At 37.9% G+C, this 13,410-nt stretch overlaps 2 protein-coding genes across 7 annotated transcripts in view; both read right to left on the bottom strand.

The window, feature by feature from the left end:
- The window catches only part of N4BP2 (NEDD4 binding protein 2), an 84,253-nt gene extending 82,150 nt beyond the window's left edge, over positions 1 to 2,103 (bottom strand). For all 6 annotated transcript variants that reach the window (XR_005215845.1, XM_037829630.1, XM_037829631.1 and 3 more), the window contains exon 1: positions 1,763 to 2,103. Coding sequence is in view for 5 of the 6 variants with exons in the window: in XM_037829630.1 (XP_037685558.1) it covers positions 1,763 to 1,988 (226 nt within the window). In the remaining variant the exon portion in view is untranslated. The remainder of the gene's footprint in view (positions 1 to 1,762) is intronic.
- LOC119530246 overlaps positions 1,989 to 13,410 on the bottom strand; it is a 49,871-nt gene continuing 38,449 nt past the window's right edge. Inside the window, exon 6 of the mRNA XM_037831421.1 lies at positions 1,989 to 2,103. The gene's annotated coding sequence lies outside the window, so the exon portion shown is untranslated. The remainder of the gene's footprint in view (positions 2,104 to 13,410) is intronic.

Raw genomic sequence — 13,410 nt, 5'->3', positions numbered from 1 at the left:
ACAATTTCACTCCTAATTAAAATAATACCACACCATGCTGAAAAGGCTGTGGTGAAACTGCTATACTAAAAGCACTGGCTGGTATTACAAATCAACACACCTCTTTGATTGGCAATCTAGCAGTTTATTTCCAAGAGTCTAAAACTGTCCTCACCATCTAACTCACAAAAAATGAAATTTGGGGACTAAAAAAAAGACGCTAAAAGAAGGGGGAAAGCTATCTGTACCAAGATGCCCTCTACAATATTAATTATTCATGGAAACTTAGATACAGTCAAATATATTAAAGGACAACTCAGTGGACTATTAGAAAACTATTAAAAATAAATATAAAGATTGCAACAACACAAAAAATGCTTATGTTAGATTAAGTAAAAAAAAAAAAGCAGAATACAGAACTTTTTCAATGCTATTATTCAAACTACACAAAACTTCAAATATTTACAAACAATGGCTAGAAAAGATCCTGCAATAAAGAACTATGTTCTTTTCTTTTGTTAGGATATGAAGATAATGTATTTTTCTTACAAATACCCATTGCTATGTTAGTGTATGTACCACAAATAATTTTTAAAGACATCAAAATTAGGAAATGATAAATGCTGAAGTGTGAATTCTGCACATTTTTGAGGATAATGTGGACCACTGAAACCTTGTTTTTGGCATACATAACACTACAGATATTCATTTCACAGAACACAATGACTGAAAATGAAACTTTATCACATTACAAAAACTTCCCAAATCTAGAATAATTTTATTTTATACTAACCATAACCAACAGCAATACTAAACATCAATATTTAATTTACTCATAGTCAATTCTAATCGCATTCCCTTCTGTCTGCAAACATACTTCTAGAGATTTTATTACAATTCATTAATAACTTACTATACTGAAGATTTTACAAAAATAAAAAGAAACTCATTTAATCCTCACGAAACGAATCCTATGGGGTACATACTATTATTTTTCCCATTAACAGATAAGAAAACTGAGACCCAGAGAGATTAAGTGGCAGAGCTGAAACTCAAACCCAGGTTTCTTGATTCCAAAGGTTAGCTGTGAAACCACTGTAATCAGCTGGCTTCAATTCTTAATCAGTTCTTATTTCCTTATTTAAAATCACCTTTCATTCAATAAATGGTTACTGAGCTCCTACTGTATATTTTAGGGGCTGGAGATATAGCAATAAAGTTTTTCAAATCTCTGTCTTTATTGAGTTTATATTCTAGGGCAGTGGTTCTCAACCAGGGATGACTTTGCTCCCCAGGGAACATAAGACAATATCTGGAGACATATTTGGTTGTCACAACTTGGGGCAGGGATGGGAGGGATGGGAGTGGGGTTGTGGGAGAGTGCTACTGGCATCTAGTGGGTACAGGCCAGGGATGCTACTAAGCATCCCACAATGCACAAAAGAGCCACTCACAACAAAGAATTATCAGCCCAAAATATCAATAATGCCAATATGTTCTAGAAGGAAGATAAAAAAATATAAAACATAGAATATGGTATCTATAAATATATCTTACATTTAAAATTGTGTCTTTCTTGAGAGCAGAAACCATGTTTAATTCTTCCTCATATCCCCAATAATACCAAACTTATTACTTTGCCCGGCTACTCAATAAATGATAATAAATGATGAACAAAAAAATAAGTAGAACAGTTCACTTTTTCTGTATTACTACTGGTCATGGTATAGGACAAGAAGTCTTCTTACAAGAGGCAAAGGGTTCAAACTAAACTTTTTCTCACCTTTGAAATCACATTCAGAAAGCATCAAATATACTACATCAGGATCCAGATCAGAAAACATCTCTGAGATACTGGTGAAGAGTTCTTCCTGATCAACTTTTGTCTCATACATGGAAGGAAGAGTAGTGGTTGACTCCTCATGACTAGCAATACTGGATGTAACTTCCTTAGAGTTTGCAGTCTTCCGAAAAGGACTTCCCCCAAGATTTCTCTTTCTCCTTGGCATTCTGACTTCCAAAAACTACAATGCTTCCCTTTTCTTACTTAAGACGTTTGATAGTTAAGACATGACTCAAAGAAAACAGGGCTATATATCTTGTACAATCCAGCAGTAATAGGACCTAAAATAGAAAGCAAGTAGAAATACTGAGACTACATAATTTTATTTCCATTTCTAAAATAGGAATGACATCTATATTTAACTCTTAGAAAGTACCAACAACTCTGGCAGCAAAGCCAAATACCAGTCAAACTATTTCTCTCTCCACAATATTCAGGCTTTGCCAGAATTGAACATGTTAAAAATTAAGAGATTAAAAAAAACTTAATATATTTTCAGAACAGTGAGAACACTGTTTTAATACCAATAGTTAATTTAAAAACATAATACAGTATACATAAATGTAATAAGAATGCCTATGGAACTCTATTCTTGGATGTCTAATAGGCATCCTAAACTTAACATGTCCAAAACTGAGCTTCATCCACTTCAAACCTGCTCTTCCCAGTCTGTCTCATGTCAATTAATTCAAATTCTGTCCTTCTAATTGCTCAGGTCACAAAGCTTGGAATAATCCTTAACTCCTCTCATCCCACATCCAATTCATAAGGCAACCTAAGAAATGCATTCAGCATATGATCATCTCGCACCATCTCCACTGCTACCACCCTAGATTAAGCCACTAGCACCTCTTGCTAGATTATTGCAATAGTCTCTTAACCAGTCTTCCTACTACTACCCTGACCTCTTACATATATTTAACACAGCAATCAGAATGGCTCAATTAAATCCTAAGTCAGATAGTGTCTCTCTTCTGCTAAACTCTCTACTAGCTTACCACCTCACACAGGATAAAATCCAGAGCCTTTAAAATAACCTGCAACCTGGATACCTGTTACCTCAGTGCTGTTATCCCCTACGACTCTCTCTCCCTCTTGCTCATTCTATTCAGGCACACTTGGCCTCCTCACTCTTCTTCAAATATACCAGTCATGATCCTATCTGGAGACCTTTATACCTTGGTTCCCTCTACTTGAACTACTTTTCTCCCAAGTATCTATAAAGTTTATGCCCTCACCATCTTCTTATCATTACTCAAATGTTACCTTCTCAGGAACTTAGCCACCCCATTCCCACTTATACTTCTACCCTACTTGATTTCTCTCCATAGCACTTACTTCTAACATACTATATCTGATTCATTTATTCTATTTATTACCCATATTCCCATTAAGTATAAGCTCCACAAGGGCAAGGACTTGTATATCTAGAGTAGAACTTGAGACCGTCTACTTGCTTTCTTTACTTGGATGGATATGAGACATCAAAACTTAACATATCAAAAATGCAAAGTCTGATCTTTTCCCTAAAATCTATTCTAACCGTTTGGTCTGGCTCCATGATCTTCATTTTACCTGTATAAATGCAGCAGCTTCTAATTCTTCTCCCTGCTTCCACCCCTGCCCTCCTCAGTCTATTTTCAACATAACAGCAAGGGTGATCTTAACACAACATAAATTAATTGAACCAGGGTCTGCTCTAAACCCCCAAGTGGTTCTCCATGTCTCTCAGAGTAAAAGTTAAAGTTCTTATAATGGTCTATCTCCCTACTTCCCCTCAATACTCTTCCCCAGTATATACGCATTTGCCATTCCCTCATCTCCTGCAAATCTCTGTTCAAGTGTAACATTTTCAGTGATTTCTTCCCTGAAAACACAATTTAAAATCATATCCCTAGGTGTAAGAAAAATTTTCAAAAATAGATTGGGGTGATGGATGCATAACTATATGATGGTACTGTGAACAGTTGATTGTACACCATAAATGATTGTATGGTATGTGAATATATCTCAATGAAACTGAATTTAATTAAAAAAAAATTATATCCCTATCTATCTCCACCACAATCTCCCCTTTCCTGCTAATAACCCATTGTCTTTATCATTCTAACACACTGTAAAATACACCTTTTAATTAAACTTATTGTACCATATCTTTCTCCACCTTCTAGAAATGTACTGTCAGTATGGTAGGCCCCAGCAACATGTGCCTAATTAATTAAATTAAATTTTAAATTTTACATATTAATATCAGATCAAATACACTTCAGAGCAAAGAAAATTATCAGAGATAGGGAAGGCCATGATATAATGATAAAACCATCAATCCAACAAGAAGACATAGCAACCCTAAATGTATGCATCAAACAACAGCACTACAAAGTAGGTGAAGCAAAAATTAATAAACTAGAAGGAGATATAGACTAATCCAAAATTACAGTTGGAGACTTCAACAACCTTTGTTCAACAACTGATAGAAAAGCTAGACAGAAAATCAGCAAGGATATAGAACTCAACAACACAATTAATAGGATCTATAAATCTATAGATCTATAAATCAACATTTATAGAACACTGCACCCAACAACAGCAGAATACACATTCTTTTCAAATGCCCAAGACAGACTATATCCTGGACTATAAAACAAATCTCAACAAATTTAAAGGAATTAAAATACACAGTGTGGTCTCTGAACACAATAGAATCAAACCAGAATCAGTAACAGAAAGATAACAAGAAAATCTGTAAACAGTAACTAGACAACATACTTCTAAATAATCCCTGGGTTAAAGAGGAAGTCTCAAGGAAAATAAGAAAAATGAATCGTGCTGAATGTGTAGGACACAACTAGAATAGAGATGACAAGGAAATTTATAGCACTAAATTCATACATCAGTAAAGAGGGAAAGCTGCCACCTTAAGAACACAGAAAAAGAAAAGCAAAGTAAACCCAAAGTCAGCAGAAGCCAGGTAATAATAAAGAACAGAAATCAATGAGATTTAAAGTAGCAACACATTAGAGAAAATTAATGAAACAGAACTGTTTCTTTGAAAATATCAATAAAACTGGCAAACTTCCATAAGACTGACAAAGAAAAAAAGAGAAAAAATACAAGTTACCAATATCAGGAATGAAATAAGGGATATCACTCAGACTCTATAAACATCAAAAGGATAATAAGGGAATACTGTACACACAAAAATTTGGCAACTTATAAGAAATAGACCAATTTCTCAAAAACCACAAACTACTACAACTGGCCCAATATGAAACAGATAATAGCCCTATAATTTTTAAGGATATTGAATTCATGATTTTAAAACTATCCAAAAAAGAAATCTCTAGGCCCAGATGGTTTTATTAGAGAATTCTACCAAACATTTTAAGAAAAATTAATATTAATTCCAAAAATGCTCTTTCAGACACAAGAAGAGGAAACACTTCCCGATTTATTTTAAGAAGCTAGTATTATCCTGGCATCAAAGTTAGAGAAAAACAATACCAAAAAATTTTAAAAAAAAAGAAAACTACAGACCAATATCCCTCATGAATATAGACCAAAGTATCCTTAATAAAATATTAGCAAAAAGAATTCAGCAATATGTAAAAAGAATTATACACCATGATCAAGCAAGGCTAATTTGAGGAATGCAGAACTAGTTCAATATTTTAAAACCAATTAATAAAATCCACTATAATGACAGACTAAAGAAAAAATCACATAATCTTAACAAAATCAATGCAGAAATAAGCCAACTTGGCAGGTGAACTCACTGCCCCCTCCCTGCCACATGGGATCTGTCTGACTCCCAGGGGTATAAATCTTCTGGCAACACAGGATGAACCTGGATCTGACATTGTGGGATTCAGAACATCGTCTTGACCAAAAGGGGGGTGTGAAATGAAACAAAATAAAGTTTCACTGGCTGAGAGATTCCAAATGGAGTCGAGAGGTCACTCTGGTGAACATTCTTACGCACTATATAGATAACCCTTTTTAGGTTTTAATGCGTTGGAATAGCTAGAGGTAAAAACCTGAAACTGTGAAATTGCAACCCAGTAGCCTTGACTCTTAAAGACAATTGTATGGCAATGTAGCTTACAAGGGGTGACAGTGTGACTGTGAAAAGCCTCATGGATCACACTCCCTTTGACCACTGTAGGGATAGATGAATGGAAACATGGGGACGAAAACTGGGTGGAAAATGGGGTGGAAAGGGGAGGGATGACTTCAGTGTTCTTTTTTACTTTTATTTTTCATTCTTATTCTTCCTTTTTTCTGGTATAAGGAAAATGTTCAAAAAATAGATTGGAGTGATGAATGCACAACTATATGATGGTACTGTGAACAGTTGATTGCACACCACAGATGATTGCATGATATGTGAATTTATCTCAATAAAACTGAATTTAGAAAATAAAAATAAAAAAAATAAATGCAAAAAAAGTACCTCACAAAATCAATATCCATTCATGATGAAAACTGGCAGAAAAAATAGTAAAAGAGGGAACTTCTATAATTTGATAAAGAGCATCTAATAAAGAACCTACAGCTAACATTATATTTAATGGTGAAAGACTAAATGTCTTTCCCCTAAGATCAGCAAGGAGTCCACTCTCATTAATCTTATTCAACATAGTGCTAGAAGTTCTAGTTGATGCACTAAGGCAAGAAAGGGAATTAAAAGGCATACAAAACAAAGAGAAAATAAAACTGTCCCTATTTGCAGATGACATGGCTATCTATGTAGAAAATCCCAAGGAATCTACAAAATACCCTAAAATGAATGAGTTCAGCAAAACTGCAGGATACAATACAAATACTCAGAAAGTCAACTGTATTTATAAATACTAGCAATCAATACCTGGATACCAAAATTAAAACTATAATATCATTCATAATCACACACACACACACACACACACACACACACACAATGAAATGCTTAGGTGTAAATATAACAAAACGTACAGTTCTTGTATGCTGAAATCTTCAAAACACTAGTGAAAAATCAAAGAAGATCTAAGTGAATGGAAAGGCATACCACATTCATGGATTAGAAGGCTCAACATAGTAAAGATGTCAATTCTCTCCACATTGATACATAGATTTAACATGTATCAAAATCCCAGCAAGATCTTTTTTAGAAATAGATAAGAATATTCTAAAATTAATATGGAAAAGAAAAAAAAAAAACTAGAAGAGCTAAAACAACTTTAAAAAAAAGAAAAAAATAGAAGGAAGCAGTCTACCCAATTTCAAGATTTATTATACCAAATGGTACTTGAGCAAGTAGATATCCTTAGATAAAAAAATAAATTAACCTTTACCTAACTTGTACACTTAACAGAAAAATTAACTCAAAATGATCACAGGCAACACCCATTCATGATAAAAATTCAGCAAACTAGGAATAAAGGGAAACTTCCTCAACTTGATAAGCATCTACAAAAGAACTAATCTAACACCAAAATTAATGGCAAAAATACTAGATGCTTTCCCCCTAAGATGGAGAACAAGGTAAGGATGCCCCATCACCTTTCCTATTCAATATAACACTGGAAGTCCTGGCTAATGCAACAAAACAAGAAAAGGAAATAAAAGATATACAGATTAGAAAGAAGAAGCCAAAATTCTTTGTTCTTAGAAGACATGTTTGTCTACATAGAATATCCCAAAGAATTGGCAAAGAAAAGAAAAGGAAAAAAAAAAAAAAAAAAACCTCCTGAAACTAATAAGAAATTATTAGAAGGTTGCGGGATACAAGGTTAATATACAAAAGTCAACTGCTTTCCTATATACCACCAATTAACCACTGGAATTTGAAATCAAAAATACAATACCATTTACAGTAGCACCAAAAGAAAATGAAATAGCTATAAATAGAACAAAATAGGTATAAGCTCTATATGAGGAAAACTACACAACTCTGAGAAAAGAAATCGAAGATCTAAATAAATGGAGCACTAATAAATGGAGCACTAATAGTTCACGGGGAGGAAAACTCAATATTGTTAAGATGTCAGTTCTTCCCAACTTGATCTACAGACTTGACACAATCCCAATCAAAATCCCAGCAAGGGGGAGAAACTAAGATGGCGGCTAGGTGAGACAGGGCAAAAAAAACACCTCTGTGAAAAACACTAGATAAAAACCAGAAAGTGACCGAGAATACCGGTTACAGCGATGCACCAGCTGAACGAGGTCTGCTAGTTCCACAGGGGCCGTATACTTGGTGAAACCAGGAGTCTACATTCTGAAACGAGTGAGTGAGCTGGATGGAAGACCCGCAGCCACGCAGTGGTCTGGGGAAGCCAGGGTTTGGCATTTGGAGACCAACTGGCTCTTTTTAAAAAAAAAAAAAAAAAAAAAAAAAAAAAGGGAAAAACCCAGGAGCGGCTGCAGTTGTGATAGTGGGAACCACGCAGTAAAACACAGCAAGAGTGGGCTGGGCCGGCCTCTCGGTGTCTGGCCTGGAAGAGAGCCCACTGCAGATACCCTTGGGGCCAGGGGAATGGAGGGGAGAGCCGGAGGCAGAAAGAAACCCCGTGGCTAGCAGCTGGCTCCCCGGACGGCTGGATAAACTCCTGCCCGAGGCCGTGCCCACAGCCCAGAGCCCTGCCAGTTGTCCCAGAGCTGGGGAGGAGGAACTGTGCGAGGAGGGAGGTGTTGAGACGCCCCATTCAGCCATCTCTGCATCAGGCTGAAAGCACCCCTGCACGGCCCAGTGGCCTGGGGCTTCCCTTGAGGGACGGCGCACACTGGTGACATAGCACGGCATTCCCTCGGCAGAGGTCCTGGAGGATCACGGCTCGGCGGGGGGACCCGCTCAGAGAACCCAGCGACCCTACACCAAGTCCAGTGGTTTGTGGGACAGCGAGAGAGAGGATCTGGGGCTGAAATGAAATGAAGGCTTAGACTCTTGCAGCAGCCTTGAATCTCCGGGAACCTGGGAGATTTGAATATTAAAGCTGTCCTTCCTCCCTGGCCACCCGTACACATGCCCCACATTCAGGGCGGACGGCACCAGCAACGCACCCAAACTGAGTTCTCCAACTGAACCCCACAAGAATCATTTCCCCACATACTGCAGGGACAAGCTGGAGAACTGACTTGAGGGGTATAGGTGACTCACAGACACCATCTGCTGGTTAGTTAGAGAAAGTGTACGCCACCAAACTGTGTTTGTGAAAAATTAGATTGGTATTTTTTTTTACAACTTGAAAGAACCCTATCAAGTAAAGCAAATGCCAAGAGGCCAAAAACAACAGAAAATCTTGATGCATATGATAAAACCAGACAATATGGAGAATCCAACTCCAAACACACAAATCAAGATATTGGAAGAGACACAGTATCTCGCACAATTAATCAAAGAACTACAATCGAGGAACGAAAACATGGCAAAGGATTTAAAGGACATCAAGAAAACCATGGCCCAGGATATAAGTGACATAAAGAAGACCCTAGAAGAGCATAAAGAAGACACTGCAAGAGTAAATAAAAAAATAGAAGACCTTATGGAAATAAAAGAAACTGTTGGCCAAATTAAAAAGACTCCGGACATTCACAAGACTAGAGGAAGCTGAACAATGTCTCAGTGTCCTAGAAGCCCACAGAACAGAAAATGAAAGAACAAAAGAAAGAATGGAGGAAAAAATCAAAAAAATTGAAATGGATCTCATAGATACAATAGATAAAATAAAACGTCCAAACTTAAGACTCATTGGTGTCCCAGAAGGGGAAGAGAAGGGTAAAGGTCTAGAAAGAGTATTCAAAGAAATTGTTGGTGAAAACTTCCCCAACCTTCTACACAATATAAATACACAAAGCATAAATGCCCAGCGAACTCCAAATAGAAAATCCCAGCAAGTTATTTTGTGGCTATCAACAAACTGATTCTAGAGTTTATATGGAAATGCCAACAAAGTACTGAAGAACAACAACAAAGTCAGAGGACTGACACTACTCAACTTCAAGACTTACCATAGTTACAGTATTCAAGACAGCACAGTATTGGTGAAAGAATAGACAAGTAGATCAATGGAACAGAATACAGAGCCCAGAAATATACCTACATAAATACAGTCAACTGATCTTTGACAAAGGAGCAAAGGCAATTCAATGGAGAAAGGATATCCTTTTCAACAAATGATGCTAGAACAACTGGACATCCATGAACAAATAAAAATTTTTAAAAAACAAATCTAGACACAGACCCTACTACTCACAAAAATTAACTCAAAAGGGATCAAAGACATCCACATTAAACATAAAACTATAAAATAGAAGAAAAGAAAACATATGAGAAAATCTAGGTGAACTGGGATTTACCAAAATAACCAAATACTTGGGTTTGGCAGACAACACCAAATGATCACAATGACAGAGAGAAATTGGATCACTCATATGTTGTTGATGGGAATGTAAAATGGCAAGGCTATCTTAGAAAACAGGTGACAATTTCTAAATAAACTAAACATGCAACTACAATACAATCCAGCAACTGCACTTCTTTGGCACTTACCCCTGAGAAATGAAAACTTATGTTCACACAAAAATCTGTACATTTTAGAATAGAAATTGAAAAAAAAAAAAACTATAGGACTGTACAACATAAACAGTAAACTCTAATGTAAACCATTGACTACAGTTAATAGTACATTATAATAATATTCTTTCATCAACTGTAACAAAGGTACCATACTAACACAAATGTTAAAAATGGTGTGGGTATATGGGAACTCTGTATTTTGTAAATATGCAAATTCTCTAATAAAAAATTTTTTCAAAAATTATATTGTTGGAGGCGGGGCAAGATGGCAGACTGGTGAGCTGTATGTTTTAGTTACTCCTCCAGGAAAGTAGGTAAAAAGCCAGGAACTGCGTGGACTGGACACCACAGAGCAATCTGTCTTTGGGCATACTTCATACAACACTCATGAAAACGTGGAACTGCTGAGATCAGCGAAATCTGTAAGTTTTTGCGGCCAGGGGACCCGCGCCCCTCCCTGCCAGGCTCAGTCCCGGGGGAGGAGGGGCTGTCAGCTCCAGGAAGGAGAAGGGAGAATTGCAGTGGCTGCTCTTATCGGAAACTCATTCTACTGATTCAAACTCCAACCATAGATAGACTGAGACCAGACACCAGAGACTCTGAGAGCAGCCAGCCCAGCAGAGAGGAGACAGGCATAGAAAAAAAACAACACGAAAAACTCCAAAATAAAAGCAGAGGATTTTTGGAGTTCTGGTGAACACAGAAAGGGGAAGGGCGGAGATCAGGCCTTGAGGCGCATATGCAAATCCTGAAGCAAGGCTGATCTCTCTGCCCTGTGCACCTTTCCTTAATGGCCCTGGTTGCTTTGTCTATTAGCATTTCAATAACCCATTAGATCTCTGAGGAGGGCCGTTTTTTTTTGTTTGTTTGTTTGTTTTTTTAAATCCTTTTTGCTTTTTCTAAAACAATTACTCTAAGAAGCTCAATACAGAAAGCTTCAAAGAATTGAAATTTGGGCACGTCAAGTCAAGAGCAGAACTAAGAGAGCTCTGAGACAAAAGGCAATAATCCAGTGGCTGAGAAAATTCACTAAACAACACAACTTCCCAAGAAAAGGGGGGTGTCCGCTCACAGCCACCATCCTGGTGGACAGGAAACACTCCTGCCCATCGCCAGCCCCATAGCCCAGAGCTGCCCCAGACAACCCAGTGTGACGGAAGTGCTTCAAATAACAGGCACACACCACAAAACTGGGCGTGGACATTAGCCTTCCCTGCAACCTCAGCTGAATGTCCCAGAGCTGGGAAGGGGGAGCAGTGTGAATTAACAGAGCCCCATTCAGCCATCATTTGAGCAGACTGGGAGCCTCCCAACACAGCCCAGCAGCCCAGAACTGCCCTGGGGGGACGGCACTCACCTGTGACATAGCACAGTCATCCCTCAACAGAGGACCCGGGGTGCACAGCCTGGAAGAGGGGCCCACTTGCAAGTCTCAGGAGCCATACGCCAATACCAAAGACTTGTGGGTAAGTGGCAGAGACAAACTGTGGCAGGACTGAACTGAAGGATTAGACTATTGCAGTAGCTTTAAAACTCTAGGATCATCAGGGAGATTTGATTGTTAGGGCCACCCCCCCTCCCCAACTGCCCAGAAACACGCCCCACATACAGGGCAGGCAACACCAACTACACACGCAAGCTTGGTACACCAATTGGGCCCCACAAGACTCACTCCCCCACTCACCAAAAAGGCTAAGCAGGGGAGATCTGGCTTGTGGAGAACAGGTGGCTCGTGGACGCCACCTGCTGGTTAGTTAGAGAAAGTGTACTCCACGAAGCTGTAGATCTGATAAATTAGAGATAAGGACTTCAACTGGTCTACAAACCCTAAAAGAACCCTATCAAGTTCAGCAAATGCCACGAGGCCAAAAACAACAGAAAATTATAAAGCATATGAAAAAAACCAGACGATATGGATAACCCAAGCCCAAGCACCCAAATCAAAAGACCAGAAGAGACACACCTAGAGCAGCTACTCAAAGAACTAAAGATGAACAATGAGACCATAGTACGGGATATGAAGGAAATCAAGAAGACCCTAGAAGAGCATAAAGAAGACATTGCAAGACTAAATAAAAAAATGGATGATCTTATGGAAATTAAAGAAACTGTTCACCAAATTAAAAAGATTCTGGACACTCATAGTACAAGACTAGAGGAAGTTGAACAACGAATCAGTGACCTGGAAGATGACAGAATGGAAAATGAAAGCATAAAAGAAAGAATGGGGAAAAAAATTGAAAAACTCGAAATGGACCTCAGGGATATGATAGATAATATGAAACGTCCGAATATAAGACTCATTGGTGTCCCAGAAGGGGAAGAAAAGGGTAAAGGTCTAGGAAGAGTATTCAAAGAAATTGTTGGGGAAAACTTCCCAAATCTGCTAAACAACATAAATACACAAATCATAAATGCTCAGCGAACTCCAAATAGAATAAATCCAAAAAAACCCACTCCGAGACATATACTGATCACACTGTCAAACATAGAAGAGAAGGAGCAAGTTCTGAAAGCAGCAAGAGAAAAGCAATTCACCACATACAAAGGAAACAGCATAAGACTAAGTAGTGACTACTCAGCAGCCACCATGGAGGCGAGAAGGCAGTGGCACGATATATTTAAAATTCTGAGTGAGAGGAATTTCCAGCCAAGAATACTTTATCCAGCAAAGCTCTCCTTCAAATTTGAGGGAGAGCTTAAATTTTTCACAGACAAACAAATGCTGAGAGAATTTGCTAACAAGAGACCTGCCCTACTGGAGATACTAAAGGGAGCCCTACAGACAGAGAAACAAAGACAGGACAGAGAGACTTGGAGAAAGGTTCAGTACTAAAGAGATTCGGTATGGGTACAATAAAGGATATTAATAGAGAGAGGGAAAAATATGGCAAACATAATCCAAAGGATAAGATGGCCGATTCAAGAAATGCCTTCACGGTTTTAACGTTGAATGTAAATGGATTAAACTCCCCAATTAAAACATATAGATTCGCAGAATGGATCAAAAAAAATGAACCATCAGTATGTT

This window comes from Choloepus didactylus, chromosome 3 (assembly GCF_015220235.1).
Source record: "Choloepus didactylus isolate mChoDid1 chromosome 3, mChoDid1.pri, whole genome shotgun sequence".
Lineage (NCBI taxonomy): Eukaryota > Metazoa > Chordata > Mammalia > Pilosa > Megalonychidae > Choloepus > Choloepus didactylus.
Note: the sequence above shows the minus strand (reverse complement) of the source record. Positions and strands in the feature narration are given on the sequence as shown.